Source organism: Chamaea fasciata, unplaced genomic scaffold (assembly GCF_029207755.1).
Source record: "Chamaea fasciata isolate MVZ Bird 193981 ecotype frontalis unplaced genomic scaffold, bChaFas1.0.hap1 SCAF_3, whole genome shotgun sequence".
Taxonomy (NCBI): Eukaryota; Metazoa; Chordata; class Aves; order Passeriformes; family Sylviidae; genus Chamaea; species Chamaea fasciata.
The window spans coordinates 90,992,786-91,016,896 of NW_027094088.1; the positions used below are offsets into that span (position 1 = coordinate 90,992,786).

Here is a 24,111-nt window from a genome sequence, read left to right on the forward strand (position 1 = left end):
TTCATAAAGGAAAGGAGACTCCAGTTCAAACCTTTAGAGACACTCATCTCTCCTCCAAAATCCAGTGAAACTGAGCTGCCAGATTACAGCAGTGATGTGACTCAGTAGGGTGACATACAGATGGCAACCTTTATAGTCATTCAAAAACTACTGATTCAAGCAAGCCTCTCATGGAGATCCTATCTAATGAATTCTCAGCAGATTCTCCCTTATATCTTGTCTTTTATATGTGTTCAGTCCCTTGAGTAGAGTTCTAATAATTAAAAAGAAAACTTCTAGAAGACTACACTGCTCAGTCTCACATTTTCATTTAATATCTAACTAAAGAATTAAAAAAAAAAATTTTTATTTCTTCAGGCTAGCTGTGCAAGGAAAACAGCGAACAGAGCAATTTAAGGACAAGATGCAATGGGAAATTCTCATTTTACTTAGCAAATGAATTAAATCCAAATAACAGAAAATACTGAATTGGAATGTCTGGTTAGATAGAAATGCTTCACACAGTCTAGTGCATTAATCTGATGCTGTATTTTGTCTTCATTGGATAACAGCAGGTTGGTCAAGTATCTTGGAAAGACTGTTATTCACATGGAATTAAATATTCTTTCAAAGACTTCACTGAAAATTAGAAATCAGTACATAACAAGTTTGAAACTTTGTTATCAATGCAAGTAGCTGTCACATTTATCTGCTTGGCTACTGCAATACAAAATCGAAGGGATGGAGAATGCATGCTTCATGTACCAAACCCTCCAAACACATACATTTTGTTGCAAAAAATCTTGACCGTTCCAAACATATTCCTCTGTTTCCTCTGGTTAGAAGTGGCATACAAGTACTTGATAGGAAAAAAAATCTGACAAATTGGTTTCACTCATCACAGTCCAAATATAAACAGAATCTTTCTGGAATTTGCCAGAATTAAATTCTAGAGATTTTCCTTTCCAAAGGTGACTATATAAAGAAATATCTGCAGCTTCCAACAATCTAAGACATGAATTTTAGCTGCTGCAACTGTTTTTGACAACCCCTGAACACAACTTCCATGATATAAAAAAATAAAGCCACATTAATACACTATATGTGATAAAACAAGTTATGTAAGAGTCTGTCTTAAGAGATGCTGAAACATGCTGGGATTTTCCTTAAATATGAGAAACTTTGATCAGTAATTCATGTTAGTTTGACTAGCATGGGTTTATTTTAATTTAGAAAAATCTGTAGTTTCCAGATCTAGACCTAGCCAAAATCTCAGGTAGTTTGTCTTCAGGAGTCAGTATCCTATCATGCTGGTTTCAAGAAGACAATTTCTCCTTACAAAGAGGTAAACTTTTCCAAAATTTCAGTGGATTGGACTCTTTCCCAGGGTTTGGTAAGTTGGCTAGTAATTTTCCGCTTTTTCAAGATGACCAATCATTGCAGAGACCATGGGAGTTGGGAAGTAGTCCTTTTTACTCTTACATATAAATTCCAAATACTTTATTAGAATTTCCCTCCCCTTTTATAGGTATTTCCTACTCCCAAGGGCACAGAATTGGGCTAGGGAGACCTAACAGGGTAATTCCTATTCAGCCATGCCACTTCCTGAGCCATGCCTTACTGCCACTGCCTCTGGATGGTTTTTCCTCCCCTCCCAGATGACTTGTGATTTCTAACTCTTTTATTAACATTAGAACTTCCAAAGTTAGCCATGTCATACAGAAAAAAGGACCACCTTTAAAATAACAAATAAAAAGCTTATAAACGCTTAACTCTTTAAAGACATGCCTAAAAATGGGTGTTCATCTCAGAGATCCAGTAAAAGACAAATTCTGCATACAACAGAAAACCTCTAATCACTGCTCCTCGTGTTCTCTTTGCAAGGACGTACCCAAGCCTGCTTTTGTATGCATGGGACAGTGTCTTTCCCTGTAATTCCACTATGTATTAAGCACCAACTAAATTACATCTTGGTTCAGCACATTTTAAATAAAATAAATTAAGAACAAACAAGCCCAGGGACTTGTGCGCGTGTGTGTGTGTGTTTCGGGGGGGTGGTCGAGGGTAAGGAGCTTAAAAATGATTACCATCGCAAATAATTTACTTGCATAGTTGGAGGCTATCGGAACTGATTGCTCTGTCTAGGAAACTCTTAATTAGAGCCGTGCTGGAGGAATTCGCAGGGGTCCTGCCGCTGCCGGCTCCTCCCTGGGGTTTCCTCTCGCCGCCCCGCTCCCGCCAGCCGCCGTGCGCTGCCCCCCGGCCCTGGCGAGCCTGGGAGGGAGGAGCGGCTCCGCTCCACACGCGTGCCTGCTCTTACCAACCCTGCTATAAGGGCAGCGGGGGCTCGGCGGGGCGCGGCGCAGGAAGGCAGCGGGCCAGGCGGGGCGGCCGCAGCTGCTTCCCGCGCCTGACAGCTGCGGGCACGGCGGGAGCGGCCGCACCTCCCTGGCCCGCCCGGGGCAGGCAGGCAGGCAGGCAAGCAAGCCCAGCCCTCGCCTGACGGCACATGGCAGCGGAGCGCTCGGCTGCGCCGCAGGTTCGCTAGGGCCGGGCTCTGGCCAGCGCATCCAGGCTCTCTAGGTCCGCCGAGTTACTGCCGGGATTAAAATGCAGCTGGCCGCCTGCTTCTTTTTGGGCTGCGGCATATTCTTAGCTTCAGGATACAACTCCTTCAGTAAGAGCATGGAGACGATAGGCAAGAAGCAGTACCAGGTTCAGCACGGGTCGTGCAGCTACACCTTCCTTCTGCCTGAAGCGGACAACTGCCGCTCCTCGACTCCCTACGCGTCCAACGCGGTGCAAAGGGATGCACCTCTGGACTATGATGATTCGGTTCAAAGACTGCAGCTACTTGAGAACATCATGGAAAACAACACTCAGTGGCTAATGAAGGTAGGGTAACATAATTTCTATCCCAGAAACTTAACATCCTGTTATCTCTTTCAGTGTGATTTCTTTTTTTCTTGAATAGTGCCTAAATTCACGGAGCGCATTGTCTAAGCTAAATTTCTGAATTATTTTTCAATCAAAAAGTTGTTTTGGTGTCTGGGAACATACTATTAACTAGAAAGGAACAGTGACCTGCACAGTTCTGAAGAGATTGTGCTTTAAAATTTGTCATTACATTTGAGTTGCTGGGACAGATTACATACACGGACTGTGGGTATGTCTGAAATTTCTGACACGAGAGAAGCAGCTACTAATTTATAATTAACTGGCAAGGGCTATTTTAGATATATTTAAAGGATACAGAATGTACCTTTATCCAAGGCATGCCTTAAAAGTGTTATCTGAAATGTGATTTCAGAACTTGAATGCAGAAATTAACCTATTAAACCCCACTGATAAAGAACTGTAGTTCCATCAAAGACTGCAAGTCAGACTTGCACTGAAATTAGCCTTGTGAAGTGATAGAATTTGAAGAAAATTGTTTAGCAGATATCCTTTGCATCCTGTAGCATTTTTCAGTGAAGTGTACAAGATTCAAGGGAAAAATAGTCTGGAAAAGGTTTACAGATACCACAGAGTTTCCTTTAATGCAACTCCATTGGAACTAAGAGAAAATGACACTTTACTGCCAAAGTGGCAATATTTGTACCTGAAAGAGCAGGAAAAAAAAATTTGCAGCATATATTTTTATTATTACTGGAGAATAAACCTGATCTCTGTTTCACATTTTTATAGAAATTAATTTGATTTGAAATCCTAGGCAGTTCAACAGATTTTTGACTTAAAACCTCTTTATTTCACTACTACCTGGAAAAGTATGATAGTATAGTCTAATTCCATAGTAAATTTATGAGCATTTATGTTTTGTACCAAGATGCCTGTCTTCTAAGCAACAAATATTTAAAGGACTTGGCACTGTATCTCCAAATAAGTATTCCAGTGATGCCATAATGGTTTCTTCATAGCGAAAGAAATCTGTGTTGTGAATGGAGAAAATTGAGTTTTTAACAGAGAATAGCCATTTCATACATAGTTATAAAATAATTTTGCATTAGGGCTCACTATTCTCATCAGTTACAAAGTTACAGAACTCCTGTGATACAACCAGTGAAACCTGCTGGCAAATTTTTGAGTGTTAAAATTCACATTCCAAAACAAACAGCACACGGTTTTCATCAACCTGAAAATCAGCCTTGAAGCTTAAATCCAAAATGCATACACTTGAAAGCTCCAGTGTGGAATTCTAAATCTCTCTTTATAGGTTTAGGATGCTTAATTTAGAGACACAAAAAATATCAGTTCAGTAAGGTGGTTTTGTGTGTGTGTGTGTGTGTGTTTTTTTTTAACAGGCAAACTGACTTTCCTCCACTCACTTACCTTTCTACTTAGCAATACAATATTGAGCATTGTAAATTACTAAGACCAAAATTAACAGATGTGCAGTGTAGCATGAAAAACACACCAAGTAGAATAGTCTAAACTACCCAGCTGCTAAACAGTTTCCTAACATAAATAGCAAATCACACAACACTTTAGTCCCAAATACCACTTAAGTAGACAAAACACACTATCATAAGTGGCATCAGGTAAACAGAAACCAGTAAGCATCCTTATTTAGTAAAAACTCTGCTTTTTCCTGTCAGTCCCTGGGAACTCAGTGCCAAGAGGAATAGGATAAGTATCTCTAACCCATTCTTTGGGGGATCAAAAGATAGATTCTGATTTACACGACAGAGAAATGTTTCTTGTATTTGAGCAAAGGCTTCTAAATAAGATGCTTTAGAACAGCCTGGCTTTTTTTTTCCTAGCTCTTCCACAGCTAAACATCCTGTAAAGTGTCTGTTGTTTGCCTTTTTCACTATTTTAACACCTGCTCTCTATGTCATCTGTTTTGTTCACAAAGAGCCTCCAACAAAAAGTAGCTTTTCCTCAGATTTACTTTGCTAGAGACACCTGGTCTGCAAGTGAAGATAAAAAGCAAACAATAACCCTTAAAGTTGCTTACAGAGTTTACTTGCTGGTTTTTTAAGGTCACTAATACACATTCTTAGGTTCATATTTCAACTTCCCAAAATATAGTGGAAGGTCAGTCAAGGTGGGGTGAAAAAATTGTATTTGCTTCATTTTTTTAGTGTATTGAAAATGTAATACAAGACTGCTTTTAAAAGTAACCTGACATTTAGCTTCTCAGCAATTATAAAAAACCTTCATTGGATCTTTCTCTTTAAAAGTTATTTTTGTTCATTTAAGAGGCAGATCATGTTTTGTTTTGAAGTTGTGTAAAATATATGTTACAAACTTCTAGTATGAATTAACCTTTAAACATTGTTCCTGAAATATTGCACATCCCCAAACATTTTTACACACCTCCCCCTCTCCTGCGTTTAATCCATCAACTAAAGGAAATGTTCTGTTTCTGAATGAACACTGGGCTGTATGAATGGAACAGCATGGGAAGTGTGTGCTTCATCTGCTAAATGGACAAACACAATGGGAAGAAAATGAGTTAGATATGTCCAGGTTCTTTTCTGATCTACTCCTGCATAGGAAGCAAAAGACTTTTTTTCGACAGTTACTACAAATTGCTTCTTCATGAAAACACTTTTATTTTTTTAAATCTGAACTTTAATAATGCATTATGCCACTACTGTATGTGCCATACATAAAAATGGGGAGCATCTTTTGAAAAGCAGATTATGTTTAAGCATTCAGATGACAAGCTAGAACAAACCACTATTCCACCTAATCCATGGTTTAGCAGTAAGCCAGTAAATGATACTCAGAAGCAAAGGCAAAAACCCTAGATCAGCTGTGCTGCAATATACCTGAAATGAACTTTCCTCTTTGGCTTTTCCTATCTTGGGATCAATTTGTGTACTAAAGTGTAGAATTCTTTTCTCTGTGTGAGCAGGGAGAATAAAGCCCTCAATTATAAAATTTTCAATTAACTTGAGATGATAGCGAGTTGGTGTGTAGCTGAGATACAAGACTGGAAAATTTAAATATAGCTATATATGTTGGCTATTATACTTTGGAACTTTTAATATAAAACACTAGGTTTTCACATATTCCTAAAAGACAGGCAGTCCCTTAGATTCAACAATTTAACTATTCCTGTCTGAATAAATGGCAGCTTTAACATTTAGATCACAGCACTTATACTCAAGGAACTGCAATTTTTTCAAATATTAAGACATTGAAATAACTGAATGCCAACTTGAATTTGCTTCTTAATATATTGACTGTATCCTATGACTCAGGAGATATGACTGTCCACAGCAACAATGTAAAAGAAACAGGTCATATTTTCTTAGTCTTTCCTGTTACAAACAGCTGAAAACAATGTATGATCAAATTGATGATAGCATTGGCGATATAGGTAATTTATTTGTAGTGTATCAGCTGATCAAAAGACTGACAAATACAAGTCTGTGTCAAGAGTCAACATTTAAACCCAAGACCAGAGCTTCATCCTGAACCATCCCAGCAGACCAGGAGGGGAATGCGCTGCTGACAGAAATGCAGTATCTTTGGATACGCTTAACTGAGATTAATTTTTCCTTGTCTTGATACCCTGAAAGGTTATAATTATTGCTGTACTGAATGTCATTCATCAAATACAAAAAGATACTTTGACATGCTGCAATCCAAAGCCATCTGCACACAATGGATAAGGACAAGTATATTGAACCGTGTTGGTTTCTGAAGTGCACAGAGATGATTCTCACTCTGAATCCTACATTCTTTTCTTAAGTAATGCATCTGTTTTTACTTATTGTGAAAAGTGCTTGTTTCTGTCTATCAACGAGTATTTGCTAAGCAAAAGAAAACTGGCAGGACTCAAAGGGAAACACTTTCTTACTTTCAGATTAGTATGTTACCAGATAAAGTTTCCATTTAAGTATTTACTCTGGATGATTTAATTATGCAGTTTATTGTTGTATTTCCTGTAGGTAAATTTCAGTGAAAGGATTTGAAATGGTGCTATTGCATGTGTTTAAAAACTATGTTGTAGAAACCATTTCTGCATCATTCCACAAATACCAAATTGGTGATACAGGTATGAAATTGTACAAAATCAACAAAGAAGATAAGATTTTCTTGTGCAGATCTACAAGACAAAATTGAAATAGAGAATTCACCACAGAAGTTATCAGTAAAAGATAAATAGAGGCTTGTTTTACAGATCCAGTCTCTTGCTAGTATTCAAGATATATTTTCCTGTGCTTTGTTTGTTATTAACATGACCATAAACTTGTCATCTTTGACTGGTCCACATAGCAAAATAGGAGGTTCTCTCCATCAATTACTGACAGCAAGTGCTTAATTTCTTTTTTTTTCTTTTTCTTTTCATTTTCTTTATTCAAGTATCCATATAGGAAATGAGCTTGCAGATTCTTGAATTGCCAGTTTCCAGTTTTTTTTTTATTTGCATACCCACTTAATATATAAAATTTTAGAGCATAACCTTTAGAATATCTTTGATACTTTGTCAGAGAGACTGAAGTTGAGGATAGTGTTTCTTTTACAGACGATTATTGTTACTGCTCCCTTTTTCTTGTTAATTATGAAAAAAATTCAACAATTTGCATCTACCTCAATACAGGAATGGGTTAGACTCATTTCTGACCTTCAAAATATGACAACTAGTACCTTTAGTGACTGTTTAATACTATCCTTTACATACTACAATATTTGCTTTTGAAAATGTACCACAGTTTTCAATTTATAATACTAAGCAGCTTAGTAAACCATTATTTCTTTAATAACTTTTAACATACTTTAATGTAAGAACCTCCTGCTGCATCTGTCATTTCATGGGATTCTACTCAGCTTTGGCTCAAAACCAGGGTGGGGGCAAAGTAAGATGGTCTGCTCTCACTGTTAGTATTGTTATAGGGCTAGACTGGCAAAATGTTGCCAACTGACTTAGCAGACACAGTCTTACATCTTACGTTAGTGTCTGCAACAGAGAGGGGCTGCTTTTGGATCTTTGGAACTTTGGAAACCCAGAGTTTCATCAGGTGTCTCAGTCTATATTAATTAGCTGCCTACAGTAAGTTCAGTCAAACTCTTCAGCCTGAAGGAGACAAATAGAGAAATGGAAAACTTAACAGAAATCCCCCTTGAAGAGGCAGATTGGCCAGCACTGCTGAAGAACTTACAAAAGCTAGCATGCTGCATGGCTCGCATGCTGACACACTACTTTAGCACTGAAGTTCATCAGAAAAATCCAGAGATGGTAGTAGAAGTTACAATTGTGGACTAGACTGCAAATATTTTACGAATATATAGATAAACATTATGCTTCCCACTTGTTAAAAACCAGCTTGAGTACAAGAGTCAAATCAGGATTGATGGCTTTTCCATAAGACTTTGGTGTCTTCCTATTTGCACATCCTGTCAGAACCACAGAAGCACAGACTGGTTTGGTTTGGAAGGGATCTTCAGAGATCATCTAGTTCCAACCCCTCTGCTGTAGGCAGGGCCATCTTCTACATCAAGTTGCTCAAAGCCCTATCCAGCGAAACCTTGAACACTTCCAGGGATGGGGCATCCACAACTTCTCCAGGCAGCCTGTTCCAGTGTGTCACCACTCTTACCGTAAAAAAACCCCCAAAAACCACAAACCAAAACAAAACAGAAAAACCACAATAAAACCAATTAACAAAAAAACCCCCACCAAATCAAACAACAAAACAAAAAAACCAACAACAAAAAACCCCCAAACTTCCTGGAACTGGAGATGCAAATTGTACTTCAGAGAAAAATGGTTTTTGTATCTAGTTAACACCTTAAGATACTAATGGGAGTCTTAAGGATACTTGTACAGACTGCATAAGAGAAAATGAGAGAAGATGGCTCTTGAAAAACAGGAAACTCATGTACCTGAAACAAGGATGCCACACAGAGAAAATACTTTGGTACTCCAAATGCACCCTAGGAAATATCTCACTGTTAATAACAGTGAAAACAATGTGTCAGTGGACTGTAAGTATCACTAGGTCCTTCAAGAAAAGGAGAGTTTCTATGGCACTGAATAAGAAGTTTCAGAAATATGCACTGACAATTTTATCTGCCATTTTATTATTTGAATTTCTCAGACTAGTCAAATATAAACTGGAGGTGGGAAAATAATAGGGACTTCAGGTAATTTAAAAAGGCAAAGCATTTGGGGAGAAAAAAATATAGCACAGTAATTTAATACCTGGAAATGCTTTAAAGATATGGCACATTACACAGCATTAAATCAAATAACCTAATGCACACAATAAGTTAAAAAGTGCTTTGCAACTGAAAATACTGTGATCATTTCATTTCCTTGACCAGACATATTTCTAGGATATGGGGCAGAGGAGAAGAGAATTTTATTTATTCTCTAGTGAGAATAAGAGAAATACTTTTGGTGAACCTGATGTCTATTCCAAGTAAACCAGGCTCAGAGGAGATGTTAAAGAATTCTTCAGGTTACAAAATCCAGATCTATGTTTTGTGTTAAAAAAGCCCCACACCTAGATAGGTCTGCAAACACTCACTGTGTCAGTTCTTAAGCTGCCTAGAAAAAGACATTACTACTCCTTAAAAGCTTTTTTTAAAAAAAATTCTTATGGTGTTCCAAGTAATTACTGAAAATCCTGTTAGTTTTTATGTTTGTGAAACAGGTTAACCCTAAAATTAAGATGCGGTTTACAAAGCTCAGCAAATGTATCCTGCAAATTGTATGTTTAAATAATATCTATCTATTCTTGTTCCAACTTCCAGCACATTATGGCTTAGTGTGAAGAGAGCAGGAAGCTACAGGAACTCTTCTGCTGTCTTTATACTGCCCTTATGATGATTTATCAGTTTAGCTAACAATCTTTCAGGAGTCTATTAAGGTCATAAAAAGGTCTTACTACTAAAAAGAGAAAGCTGATAAAATATTCAACCCTCCCTCTGTTAACTTCTCTCTCTGTTAATAAAAGTATGGATGGGAATCTAATATTCTTCTTAGAATTCACTATTGACAGAAGCTGTAAGGAAACAATTTTCCTCTCTAGATGAGCAAATACTTCAGAATTCTTAGATGACAGCAACTTTTTTTCCAGTTCAGCTGTCTCTGGAGATTTCTTGTTAAAACCAAGCAGCATGTAAGTGTCATAGCTTTGCTCCAACTCCCTTTAATAAGTAGGGAAAATATTATCTTTTTAGTTTTGTACTTGTATTCAGGTCTCAAGCAGCATGATAGAGTTTTAAAATAAAAACCACAACTATACAGAATTCCTTTACCCTCTAGGGAGCAACATATCAAATTTGTATAATTGATTTTGCTCAGGTATTAAAATCAGTGTGTTATGGTAACACAACTGAGAGCTTATTATTTCCAGTAGGGGGAATAAAACCACTTGCTTGATCCATTACTGGTCTTTCAATATTAGAAACTGAAATTCTTCTAATAGGCATTCAAGTGTTAAGACTTCGTAATACCTTTTAGTAATATAATTAGCAAGAGATTGAAACTAGCTACGTGCATTTCAAAATCTGTACTGAAGCATTGATGAGGACCAGAGTAGTTCAGTATAAAATCAAAACTATATTGTATTAGAGCATTCCAGTGTGGTACAGCATAATCACTCACACAACTGCCATAATTTGTGTACTTCAGAAGCAAAGTTTTAGTATCTTTTTTTGAATAAACTGTTTGTCAAAACCACAGGAAAACACACTGACCAAATGTTTGATCTTTATCACTCCACTTAACTTTCTGACAGGGAGAAAACCTAGAAGTTCTCATCTTTGGAGAAAATAATTGTATCTGTTTAAAAATAGTAGGACCTTCTGAAAATCTCTAGTATGAAAAGGACTGAGCAGTGTCTTAAGCCCTGTCCAAACAACAGCTCTGCAGACCTGTTCATTCTCATGTTGCAGGCCCTAAGAGTCATTCACCTCCTGCACTCACGGTATCAGCTTCATCGCTATGCTTGCTTTTTGGTTCAGGCCTGCACCTGATATGCGTGATCCTGGAAGGAAAAAGCCTCTTTGTTCCATTCTGTCAGGGTGTGGGAATGGGGAGACACCCAGCTAAGTGGAAAGGACATTTCCTGGGCAATAGCCACAGCCCCCATAGCAGCTCCCCTACACGTGATGTGACATCTGTGATGTGACATCCGTGTGCCACAGGGCTGCTGCTCATCATGTGACATGATGTACAGACTTACACAGAAGTACCTGAGTAAGCTGAGAGGTTTAATTTTGATCCCTGCCACCTAAAAGTCTTTTTAGTTTTGTCTTTCTTGACGGAACTTGTAGACATCATGTTATGACACTATATACTTGCTTTAGGTCCTTTCCCATGAACTACATTATGTTCTACGCAACAAATTTCCTCGTTTTCCATTTACAAGGTGTAACTACCTGCAAGATACTAGTTCAAACCCACAGTTCCAGAATGAAATATAAACCAGCACCTTAAGGAGAATATGCCAGTCAGTCAAGAAGCAATAGCCTCATTTTTCCAGGGTATCAGCTGTCAACTGACAATCTCAGTTATGCAAAGTCTTAACATTCAAATATGAAAAAGCTGCATGTCAAGACAAAAATACACATAGTAATGGAAAATACACTTGCCATACTTTAATTTGCATTAACAGGTACCCTGTCCAGTCAGTCTTCTTACTCAAGGAAATTCTCTGGTGAAGACCTAATGAAAAAATTTCCATATTTTTGCTTTTCTTTTCAGAATGATTGTTTACAAATAGGGTAATTCCTCTATTCAAATGAAACACTAGTTTCCAGTTTCTTAGTACAACTTAAAAAAATTGATAAAATAGGCAAAAGACAGCTTAAATGAATAAGTAAAAAATACAAAAATCTTTTGTTTTACTCCTTCTAAGGAACTGACTTAAAAAACCCTAAGCTTCCTTGCATGAAGTCTGAACTTTGACCATATTAACTATTCCTGTGTTTTCACTTATGTTAAACTGTCATCCTGATGCCAGATTTTCTGTGAGATACAATGTTTGCCTATAAAGTAATAGTAAATTAAAAAACCCTATTGTAACTGCTACTGGAGCCTTACTGGGAGTGTTTTCTGAAAACTACTCTGACACGATGAAACAAAGTTCAAATAACCAGAAAGTAAGCCCCTAGACTAATAACCTAGCCCTTAAAAAGAGCATAAACTGCAACAAATATAAACAATCTGACCCTGTTGAAATCTTAGCACATACAAGCAAGGATTCTGACAACTACAGTTTACCAGCTAGGCAAGAAAGTTTAAATACATAGTTAAAAATATTCTACTTTTTCCCCTGACATGTAAGTTTATTTGACTTGAATCTAGAAAAAACTTAGCTATGTCTTGAGTTCAGCTTCTTTGTTATGGTAAACTTTTTTATTTTAAAAAGGCTCTGAGGATAGCATGCAAAATCCTAGCTCTGCTCCAAACAAGTAGAAAAATTCCCACTGACTTCTTAGTGAAACTCAAAAGACTTAGTTTCACTAATTCAATATTAATAAAACAATATTGAAAAAGTGTTTGAAGTTGATAATGGAGTAGACCAGTAAATCAGACATGTGCTTTAAGGCTTAATTCATATGGACTACCTCTAAGTAAGTGAGGATGCTACTGGAATAGAAAAAAAAGTAATAATTTTCATCACAAGGAAATAAGCATTTTCCTTTTCTTGTCCCTCTCTAGTCCATGTGGGAGTAATATCTCCCAAGAGTCTCATCCAGTTAAGTCCTTTGCACTCACCATTTTCCTCAGTGAATTTTCTTCCAACTGCATGATGTTTCTTGAACTTCAAGCAAACTAGAGAATTCATTCCCTCAGCTGGCTAAAGATCAGCCTTCCAGTCCCCTTTTGCAGCTTACTGTCATTAAGAATTCCTATCCCTATTCCTATCCACATCCACTTTTAAAACTCTGCTCACACAGATTCATTTCCTTTATTTCTTTCCTTCTGTTATAGTTATGCAGCTTCCTGGCAGTCCCTTTCCTCTACGTTCTTCTCATTCAGAATTCTCAGTTGTGGATTCTCCTTATTGCTAAATTTGTTTTTAACCTTCTGTACATACTTTCCTGAGTATTCACAGAATCACAGAATGCTTTGGGTTGGAAGGGACCAATACAGTTACCTAGTTTCAACTACTCTGCTGTAGGCAGGGACACCTTCCACTAGACTAGGTTTCTCAGAGCTCCATGCAGTCTGGGGTTGAACACTTCCAGGTATAGGGTGTCCACAACTTCTCTGGGCAACCTTTGCCAGTGCCTCACCACCCTCACTGTAAAGAATTTCTTCCTAATATCTAACCTAAACCTACCCTCCTTCAGTTTGTGGCTGTTCCCTCTTGTCCTGTCACTAGGTGCCTGTGTGAAGAAGTCCTTCTCCAGCTTTCTTGTAAGCCCCTTTTAGGTACTGGAAAGCTGCTCTATGGTCTCCTCTTGACTGAAAACCTTGTCTTCTCTAGACTGAAAAATCCCAACTCACTCAACCTGTCTTCATAGAAGAGGTGCTTCAACCATCAGTCATCTTTGTGGCCTTCCTCTGGACCCATTCAAATCCCTTCTAATGCTGCAGGATCCAGAGCTGGATGCAGCAGTAGTCCAGCTGGGGTCTGACCAGAGCAGAGCAGAGGGGCAGAATCCCCTCCTTTGCCCTGCTGGCCATGCTGCTTTGGATGCAGCCCAGGATACCATTTTCTTTCTGGGCTGTGAGCACACATTGCTGGGGAATGTTCAGCCTCTCATCCACCAGCACACCCAAGTCCTTCTTGGCAGGGCTGCTCTCAATCCCTCCACCACCCAGCCCAGTGTCAGATCTTGACAGAAAACAGTGTCCTCTCATAAAATACCCATCCTATCGTGTAGCTTTGGTTCTCAGACATTTTTTCCGAGAGTTTCTCCTCTTCTCTTACGGTTAATGCCAATAGCATCATTTGTCTTGAGAGGATCTGGCTTCTGGTCTTTCTAGAAGGGCACCAACTGGCAGCTTCCTGGTTTCAAGCTTTCAGGAGCACTGACTGGAGCTCAGTGAAGTGGTGACTTTCCATCACCACCTGAGTGCTCAGGGGGTACCAGAGACAAAAAGGAAATTTTGGAGGCAATAGATGGAAAGACCTGTCTTCCTGTTTCTGTTCCAAAAACCTAAGCTGTCTGCTTTTAGATGGATGATACCAGCTATAGAAAAAGAAAAAAAAGAAAAAAGAAAAAAAAAGAAAAAGAAAAAAAAGTATTTTTCTCAGGATTACATAATTTAATTTTTTTTCTGCATCACACACTGCATATTGTTTCTGCAATATGCTGCCTATATTTTCGGATCTTGCTTCCAAATATTTGTGTTTCTCCACTTTTAACACAGTAGCTTCCTGTTTTATCTTTCACGCATGGAATTCCTCAGAAGTTTTTGCAATAAAGACTCTTAACTGAGCTAATGGAACAGTACAGAGAAATAAATAAGTAGCATTTGACAATAACATATGAGGACACTAATTTTTTTTAACCAAGCAGAGGTGACCACGTGAGCTTCTCCTTTTTTTAAGGCAGCATTTAGTGCTTTCTGTAGTCATGTTAAGGGTTGTTTGATTTTCAGGTCTTGCTTCCCCTGCCCAGTGTTTTGGAAACCTTTGAGAAGTTCTCTGACAGGTTTGGTCCAGCAAGTGAGGAATTTTCAAGAGGTGATGTAAATGTAGCAGTTCTCCAGACACCCCACTTTCTCAGTCCATCTAGCATTTGATCAATTGAAACGGTAATGAGAAAGATGCAGCACATCTTAAAAAAAGAGCTACAGTACTTGAGCACAAATTTCTTCCCCCCCCCTCCTAAATCAGTGAATGGGTTCTTAGTAAAAAAATTCAGTCCCTCAAAACTGAAATCAGTACCTGACATGTCCTTCCCCAAAGTCTTGAGCATTCAAAATTTGTCAGGCCTCCAGCAAAAATGACCAGTTGTCACTTGGTAGCATCATTGAGGCTTATTCTACAAGAAAAAGATGTCATAAAAGCTCAATAAACTATAATTAGATGCCAGTATGTTGCAAAGCTTAAGAACTACTAAAAATGCTTTCAGTTTCTTTAACCTGTGAACTTTAAAAAGAATTTAATTTTTGTCATGCTGAAAGATGCTCTGTGAACACAGCTTTGAAACTGGAGACACCCAGTTTTATAGCTTACCAAAGGGACTAATTGTGTACCATAGCTTCCTAACTACTTTGATCCTTGAACTCCAAATCATTCTTCCTTCTGGTTGGAAATGGAATGCAAGATGACTGCTTCCCTAGAAAGCAATGCTGAGAACGAACTGCAAATGCCTAGCTCTTTTTCACTTCCCCAGTAACATATTTTGAGAAGCAGAATTTGCTTCATATTCATCAAAAACTTGAACTCTGATTTGCTTCACCACATCATGAGCTATTCTGTAAAATAGATTGTCCAGTTGAAAGAGGAGTTCATAAAAAAATTTGATATTGTAAGTTGAGATAAAAAAGATTAATGGCTTTAACTGTGACTGATACATTTGCTAAATATTTTGTAAAGTTTATGAGGCTACATAGACAATGTTTTTCATTAAAAATGTCACCAGCATATCTGATAGTAAGTTAATTTCAGCTGCATATTACTCAGTGGAATGGAAAAAATACACAAAAGAGAAAGGATTATTGAGATCTGGGATAGCAAGCGTTTATTCAGATGTCATCTTTGTAGGGCAGAATCTTGTCCTTACACTGGTCTGGTAAAGTCCTGATTCCCTGATGGTAGCATGCAAGTCCAAAATCTGATTGAAAGCATGTAGGCTTGTCTCCAAAAAGTTTGAATATTCAATTTGTGAAATTGTAGCCCAATGCCATGACCTAGTATTTTAAATTTAAATACTGATTAGCAGTGTTTCCTACACTGTTTATAAGTATGGAGTCCTAATTTTGAGTATTGGTGGATTATTGCATATAATGAAAAATATTTATATGCACTGCAGTGAATGGCAGAAGCATCACTGGCTTCTTGTCTTCCTGGCTTCACTGCTACTGAACTTTGGCAAAATGCCATTCATGACTCACACTATTTATTTATTTATTCTTTATTTTTAGACTAATGGGAACTTTATGAATTCCTTCTCTGATTTTTAAGAGAAATACTACTTAGCTATGATCCAGAAAAATGGTGACTCAGAATCTTAAATTATTGCCTTAATGAATAGCCTGAACTCTTAACAAGTATGGGCAATCACCAAATAATTTATTTTAATTTACAAGATGTTCTTGTTAAATTTTGGTGTTTTAAATTTTTTTACTTACCTACATAGAAATTCAAAGTGGTTTGTGAAGTTGACTATTTAGTTTCCATTAAGAGCGTTTTTTTGAAAATAGTATTTTTCATTTGCAATTTAATGTACTACTCCGCAGAAATGCACCATAGAAAGTATGTGCATCATATATTGTACAAAGAACCCATGTCATCCTCCAAATGACAAAACACATGTGTAGGTTAGAAAGCAGTAGTAGTATTACATGTACAAAATAAGCTCAGTGTCTGGAATGGTGGAAGCTCAACTCTACGACAGCCTTTGGAAGTGTTTCAGCTGTCAAAATCTCTTGCCTTTTCCTATGTGCTCCTTTGCCTTTTCTACATCATCACTTGGATTGTAACATTCATAGTTAGTTCAAAACATACAGTAGAAGGTACAATCATGCCATAATAACTTCTAGAATTAGATACAAAATACTTCCATTCAAGAACACAATTGAAAGTCATTTCTTATAAATATTTGCATAGAAAATGAAGACATTTCATACATTTTGTCTCATGTTATATTAACGAAAATTTAGTTTTTATTTAAGTAGAGTTTTGCCAGTAAAGGAGGGGTGGAATATTTTTCTTCTGCTAGCAAGTGTAAATTATAAAAGTGTAAGTTTCTTCTAAATGTGATGTAATCAAACAGGAGAATAAGCTGGTAAGATTTCATTTAGTGCACAAGTGTCCCTACCAGAATCATCAGCATATAATTTACTTTAAAGACAGGGTTTTCTATTTTAAGAGTTAGCATTTAAACCTTTCGTATTTTATTACACAATTTTAGCTTAGATATTTTCCAGTAAATTACAGCTCACTTCCAGATAGTATTCATTTATGATGTTACTTTCACCTTTTGTTTGCTGACAGGAAAATGAGATAAGAGAAAAATCTTAGCTGGAGGTCTGGACAGGCAGACATGTTTGATGGGACATGTAAGAATCTAATAGCATAGAGACATCTCAAGCATTCCCATATACATTCCCAAAAGATTTTTTTCTTCCCTTGAGAAACAACTGATAGACCATTGGGACCTCCAGCTCTAGGGGAAAAAGAAAAGAAAAAAAAAAAGAAAAGAAAAAAGAAAAGAAAAAAAAAAGACAATTTAAAATGTCTCTTTTTCAGACATGATTGCATTTTATTTCTGCAGTGTACTGATTTTTTCCAAAAGTTAGAAGCTCCTAAAATTGATAACTTACTTCCAGAAAACATGGAGAAATAAATTATTTTATTAAAAGCTGTTTTAAAATAGCTTAAGGTCTGATTGATGGGGATTGATGCAATGCCATGAAAAATGTGTTCCCTTAGGTCTGTCAAGATAAATGACTCTTGGAAAGGGTAGTGATTCTTCTATTTCCATTCTGACTTTAAGCAGTAGCAACATGGACAGACTGAAAATAAGTATGAAAAGCTATTTTAAAGAGAACAAAACTGTCTGCAAAACTGAAATTTGGACGGTATTTTGTCTTCATAACACCAATGCATTAATGTGATGTGATAATACAAATACAAGCACACATGGAGTGCCTGTTAATATGGTTACATACATACACATTAAGGAGCATGTATAGCATATATATGTTGGTAAAATACAACATATTGCCGACATAAACTGCTGTGATGAAACTGAGGCAGTTTTCTTTTTTTTTAAAGAGTACATTACATTTCACTATTATCCATATCCAGTAGGATCCAAGGTGGCCCATACCAAGAAAACCCTCCTAATAAACAGACTTCAATCATACTACAAATAAACAATTTAAATATTTAGTATTTTAATTGAAAATTATATCTGTTAAAACTCTTTTAAAAACCTATATTTTTGTCTTTATATAAAAAAATGTATCTGTGAATGAGAAATTTAAGGATTTTGTGGCATATAAGGATAACCTTTTACAATCAGAAAACTGCACATTGCACAGCACTTTAAAAAAATTCAAATTGTGGTCTAAATTCTACTTCAGATGACTCATGAAGAAATCAGATGTGGCCACAATCCAAAGAACATCACTGCCCTAAAAAAATGGCAGGGCAGCTAAGACCAAGCATTACTAGGTTAAAGATACCTCAAGACATCTGGAGTATGAGGAGCAGGAAGGTCTCATCTATACTCTGAAAAAGTATTCCCAAAGGAACTAATGAGACTCAGCAGTTTTTTTTATTTTGCCTTATTACTAAAACTAAGCAAATCTGATTATGGATGCTTAAATACATTTTCCATCTTGCTCACTTTTGTGCGTATAATGAACATATTGGTGAATAAAGCACCAGGATGATGACCACAGGTATTGGAAGACCTGATTAAACTCAAGTTTAATTGCAAAAATAAGGTTTGAATAAAGCACATGACATTTTTATTAGGGATGTGAGAACCATAACTTAAAGCTTTTGACACCTTAATATATGTGTCACATTCCACTCCTTCGTGGAAGGGGGCACCCAAAATCCCTCAACGCCTTTGGTAAAAGAAGAGTGGCAAAAGCCAAAAGGGTCCAAAAGAAAAATGCTCACAAAGTTTTATTAACAGATGACACACTAGGCATGGAAATATGTTTGCCCCTATAAACACAAATGAGATAGGAGAGGAAAGGGGATCACCAGTTCTGGGTCCAGCACTGATCCAACCAATAGGGTGTCCAAGGTCCTGGTGGTGCCACCCAAGCTTTGTAGGGGTACGCCTCCCCTGGGATTAGGTTTCTCACTCTTCATGTAAATAAGTGAGCAGGTGCACTCCATTCTTCTGGACCTTTCCAGAAATGGGTTGAGGGTCTTTGAGGGTCTTTTGATGGTCTTGATCGCCCCTCTACTGGATTGACCCTCAGTTGACAGTTCATGCCTTATTCTTGACCCCACTTCTGCCCATCTGCTGTCCTTTATGTCACCATGGACCAGAACAGGGAAGCGGGTTTCAGAAAGAAGGTGCCCTATTTTCTGATAGCCTTCTTTCTAGCCACATCTTGTTTTTACTAGCCCATTTGAATAACCATCAGCATTTGAGGCATAACAGCACATTATCTCCTTACTGCCCAGGCTTCTACAATATGCCAAACTCTATAGCTTCAATGCAAATTTAAAAGGTGCCTAAGCTGTAAATCTGTTTTTTGTTGCTAGGTTTTCTACTGGATCTACTCCACTTTTGTAAATCCAAAACAAAAGTTAGAGGAAAATCACTACATATATGTCATTAGCCCTGCAGTTTTCTCTGTATCTACATTAGATGACTAAGTATGTAATATGCATTGTAACACAACCTGTTCACACAGGACACAGCACTGTATAGAAACTCATGAGTAATATTGCCTCTTGCTGAAAATAAATGTAAGTTGACAGAATTAGTCTATAAACATTAAGAAAATCACCAAACTTTATTTGGAAAGCCTTCTCTAATAACTGACAAATTCTATAAAATAGAACAAGCATCCAGTACTATTTGTACTATTTATATGGCGTAGCATTTGGCAAAGGAGGGATGTATGTACTCATGGAGCATAAATGCTGCCAGGAACATGACTGTTTAATTAGTATAGATTAAACATTTGGCAACAAAGAACAAATGCAAGACATAATTTAGAATGGGAAAAAAAAGGTAAGTCAAATGTCTGTAAAATACACAAATAAGTTGCTGTTTCTTTGAAAATTTCTATAATATGGACACAAACTATATAATCAGGAAGGCTTTTCATTTGACTGAGTATTGATAGCCCTTCATAATGGGTTAACACTGTCTCTGCCAATGGTTAGAAAACATACTTCTTTTAGTGCATACTCTACATGTTGTCTTTTCTTTCTGGCCAATTTAAAGCTTGTTTAAAAAAATAAAAAAAATCTTTGGCTATAAAAGCAGTGTGTTGGAATGCGCTCCAATATTATGACCTGTCCTTGTTTTTTTGGCAACTCAGCTGAAGTACTTTCTCCAAATTTTATGATTTTATATGATTTGAAGTAATAAAGCATGATGCAGCCCCAAAGTGATGACCTTAGAGAATTTTTTCTCTCTAAAAATGCTTCACTATAACTCTATAACAAATCTTAACTGTGAAAGTATCTCAATTTTCCCAGCTGTTTTTGCAATTTAAGCATAATTCGAGACATGTTTTTTCCCCTCTGCGCTTTCATTTTTATATTTACTTTGTTCAAAATACATGCCAGCCAAATTCTTACACAAAAGATGGAATGTTTAATAAAAAAATCCCAAGAAGAATCACTGAAATGCTGTCAACTAACTATTCCTTCTTTCAAATATTCCCTCTCCCTTGCATTATCTTTAAGATAGGATTCATTGATTGGCTTACTCCCTTGAAAGCAAAATTTCTGAAAGAAATAATAGTCAGCTATTAGGTTTTAACATTTATTTTGTTCAAAATAACAATAATGTAATCATGATTAACACAATTCTTATAATATTCAAATATTATTTGAATTAAAAAGAGATTAAACCATAGGTAGTGCTGTGGCAAGGGAAAAATCTGGCAAATATCACCTTCCAGATCTGAGCAAAATACTGAAGAAGACAGACCAAACCTCCTGACTGATGGATGGGGACTGAGGCATTCATTCCTGTGTCCTTCCCTATTTTAAACCTCTTTTTTACCCAAGCTATTCTTCCCCTTTCAGAAACTCTGAGTGTGCTACTGCTTACAAAGAAAGGAGGCTCCAAGGCAGGAGCTGATGAATAGTACTCTACAAAGAAATGTGCCACAAAGAACTGCAGTCCTGCAAAATGGCTGCTAATCCTCACTGTTGTCAGTGTAGCTCAGTGGCTGTGGGAACTGGAGCTCGTGTTAAAAAAGTTCTTCCACCACTGTCTCAGCAAAACCCAACGGTCTTGCTTGCTGGGGGTATGCAGTGGGAACATGTTCTGCTGTCACTAAGGTCAGTGGGAGATGGTGGGGCATTTTGGATGAAACTCATTCTTCTATTCCTCTTTGAAGAAAGATGAAAGTAAGCACCTGCCACTAAGAAAAAGTTAGGACGCTGTAGTTGTAAAAAGTTCTACTTTCTACAGTTTTGTATTGTGTGATGAAGAGAGAGGGAAAGTAAACAGAGAGCGATCAGTGCGCATCTTGGTGTAGGTCAGAAAAAGAGATTTTATGATGCGTACATGCAGAGAATGTACAAAAGCGGGAGAGGATTAGTGAATATGAAGGAAAAAAACCAGAAGGGTTTTATGTATTCATGCTTTGCAGGATTTTTAGGGAAAAAACCACAAGAAGCTCCAAAACCACTTAATAGGTCATTATAATTTTGATGCTTCATGTTGCTCCAAATCAGAATAAATGAGTCAGATAATGAAACTGGCTTTAAATCTTAAATCCCTTTTGGTTCATTTCATGCTTTCAAGTAAGCACAGATACCATATTCCCTAAATTACATATTTAATATTTTTTAAGTTGAAAAACAGATGTGAAGACCAACTTAAAACTGGAGTCAAGAGAATACTTCAGTGATTTGGAAATCCCCACATTAATGAGAAATTACTGGAAAGAGATCAGATACTTGGAGATATGCTTACACTTACAGATATTCAAATAAGATCAGTTATGAAAATGCAGATCTGTGTGTCCAAACAAAACTGCTTTCCAAGGTTACAAGTACAGTAACAAGGGGTATAGAAATCTGGCAACCAGAACCACCAGATGCCTTAAATTGTGATCATGAGTTTTGCATACTGTATTCAGAGCGACCTTACATCTGTGTGTTTGAACTGGGCAATTGCCTAAGCTTACCATAAAATGTTTACCTTACTTTAAGCCCAGAATTAACTCATTTTCTAGTAGTGTGTTTTGGAATAACTCAGTGATAACTCAGTGATAATTTCAAAGAAGTCATGCAGTTCTGTAATCCTATATGCAGAGATGACTTTGCTCAGATTCTCATTCTGCTCTCTGTGGTGAACAAAGAACCTTGAAAAATGAGGTTAAATATCCACAATTATTTCATGAAAGAATCAAAGCTCATGAACAATTTTTCTTTGCTAATCTATTTATTACTGTCTTCCTTTATATTTTGAGTCGTTTTTTTCTAAATTAAAGATGATGCAATATTTTCAATGCATTAAGTCTGTCAGGTGAAGCCATATCCTTGATCTTGATAAAGGTATTTCTGTACTTAACTGTGATACTGAGGCAAATAAAATGCATTCTGGAGATCTCACTTCATAGTCTTAACAGAGCTGCATTTGAGCAAAGTTTTTTTCAATGTTATCTATAACAATGTCCAGTCTTCCAGATTCAGTTGCTAAAGTTAATTTGGACTCATAAATCATTTAATTCCCTTTTCAGAGGGACACATATTAGTTGTTCTCAGTCTTCATCTCACTTGAGTGAAAAATTACTTATTTTTGTCTATATAAAAGTCTTCAGAATTTTGCAAACATCCTTTGACCATGGTGCACCAAATACCAATTTGCATTGCTTTTTAAAATAAATTATCTCTATACTCTGACATCTTATGATCTAATGATCAAACTCATCTCATAGTCTAAGGACCAAAGATACCTTACTATTACTACTCAATTAAAAGGCACTGACTGTTGTCCAACATAAAAGAAGAAACTGACCTAAAAGACGTCACCAAAGAATTCAAAAATTCCGACATGTTTGGTCAAATTAGATTTGTCTCTGGGTGGAGAAGCTTTTGAAAATGAGGAATAGCCTGAAGCAAAAGGTAACACTTAAGAATCATCCCTGTGAATAGTGAACAACTCTAATTACCATAGTATGATGGCAATTGAAGATACTCATGTTAAATTATTATGCCAAAACGCAGTTGATTGTATGCTTACTTCTATTATTCAAAAAGATCATTATGCAAAGAGCATGCAAATGCTTCCTAAAGGCTGGTTTTAAATCTTTGTGGTACACTTGAGAGATAACCATGTTTATGGAGCAGAACAGTAGATGTGAGTCAAAGCTTCTGCCAGGTCAGAAATCTCCCAATTGTGCATTCCAGTTCCCCAGGTGCATAGGGAGACTGGAGTGAACAAATACTGCTTTGACAGTTTGGTCACACTGGGCATCAAGAAGTAGTGGTCACTTCAAATGTAAGAATACTACCAGTTTTTGAGATTTTGATTTCTTAATACACCCTGTTTTCTTCATTTGCCAGCTTTAAAAAACAGGTGTGAATTAAGAAAACGAAACCCAATCCTTGCTCAAGTAATATTTAAGGGGGAAACCTTAAATGTTCAAAGCTGAAAGATCTGCCCATCGATCTTTTAGCTGGTTCAAAGTTAATGGTTATATATATTAAATCACAAGATACTTTTCCCTCACTGATAGGGAAAGTAGCCATAAATGAATTTCAAAGTGTCTCCTTACCACAAGCAATCATTCATATCAAGATTAGACTATCAAGATATTTTTTTTAAAAAATCAAGATATCAACCTGTTTTACCATTTCACTTAGATAAGGAATTGGTGATGTATTACCATTTTTGCTTAATGACAATAGCTACTTTTCATGAGCTAGTATCCTCTTTGTAGGTAGAGCACGAAGCTCAAAATTTATTATGGTTCTCTTGATAGAACAGTGTTGGAGTGAAGTAAAGTTTGATTCTAGAAATTTCCTCAGTCAATGGAAAAAATGGTCTTGTGGCCCAGATTTTTCATGAATTCAAACATAAGCAATGACATGTCAGAGAAATATGAAATATTTGCAATTACTGTCAAGAAATTAGGAAATATTAAGAAAAATCAGTCTGCTTTTTCATAATCCAGACAGGTAGAAAGAAAGATTTACATAAAAGGCTACTTAAATTTTCTCCTTGCTACTTATTTTTTCCTCACTTGCCTTGAAAGCAGGGTACTCTGTTAAAAAATGACTACTAAAGAAGCCCTAATAGTTTAGACAGAAATTACTTCAGAACCAAGTATTTTAAACAATGTTTGCATTCCTTGATATTAAGCATTTAAAG

The 24,111-nt window shown here is 36.8% G+C and overlaps 2 protein-coding genes across 7 annotated transcripts in view; one reads left to right on the forward strand and one right to left on the reverse strand.

The window, feature by feature from the left end:
* MCPH1 (microcephalin 1) overlaps nucleotides 1-24,111 on the reverse strand; it is a 120,065-nt gene that overhangs the window by 32,277 nt on the left and 63,677 nt on the right. The gene's annotated exons all lie outside the window — the stretch shown is intronic.
* Nucleotides 2,351-24,111, forward strand: part of ANGPT2 (angiopoietin 2) — a 41,647-nt gene continuing 19,886 nt past the window's right edge. For both annotated transcript variants that reach the window (XM_066179808.1, XM_066179809.1), the window contains exon 1: nucleotides 2,351-2,874. In XM_066179808.1, coding sequence (XP_066035905.1) covers nucleotides 2,590-2,874 — 285 coding nt within the window. In that variant the 5' untranslated portion in view covers nucleotides 2,351-2,589. The remainder of the gene's footprint in view (nucleotides 2,875-24,111) is intronic.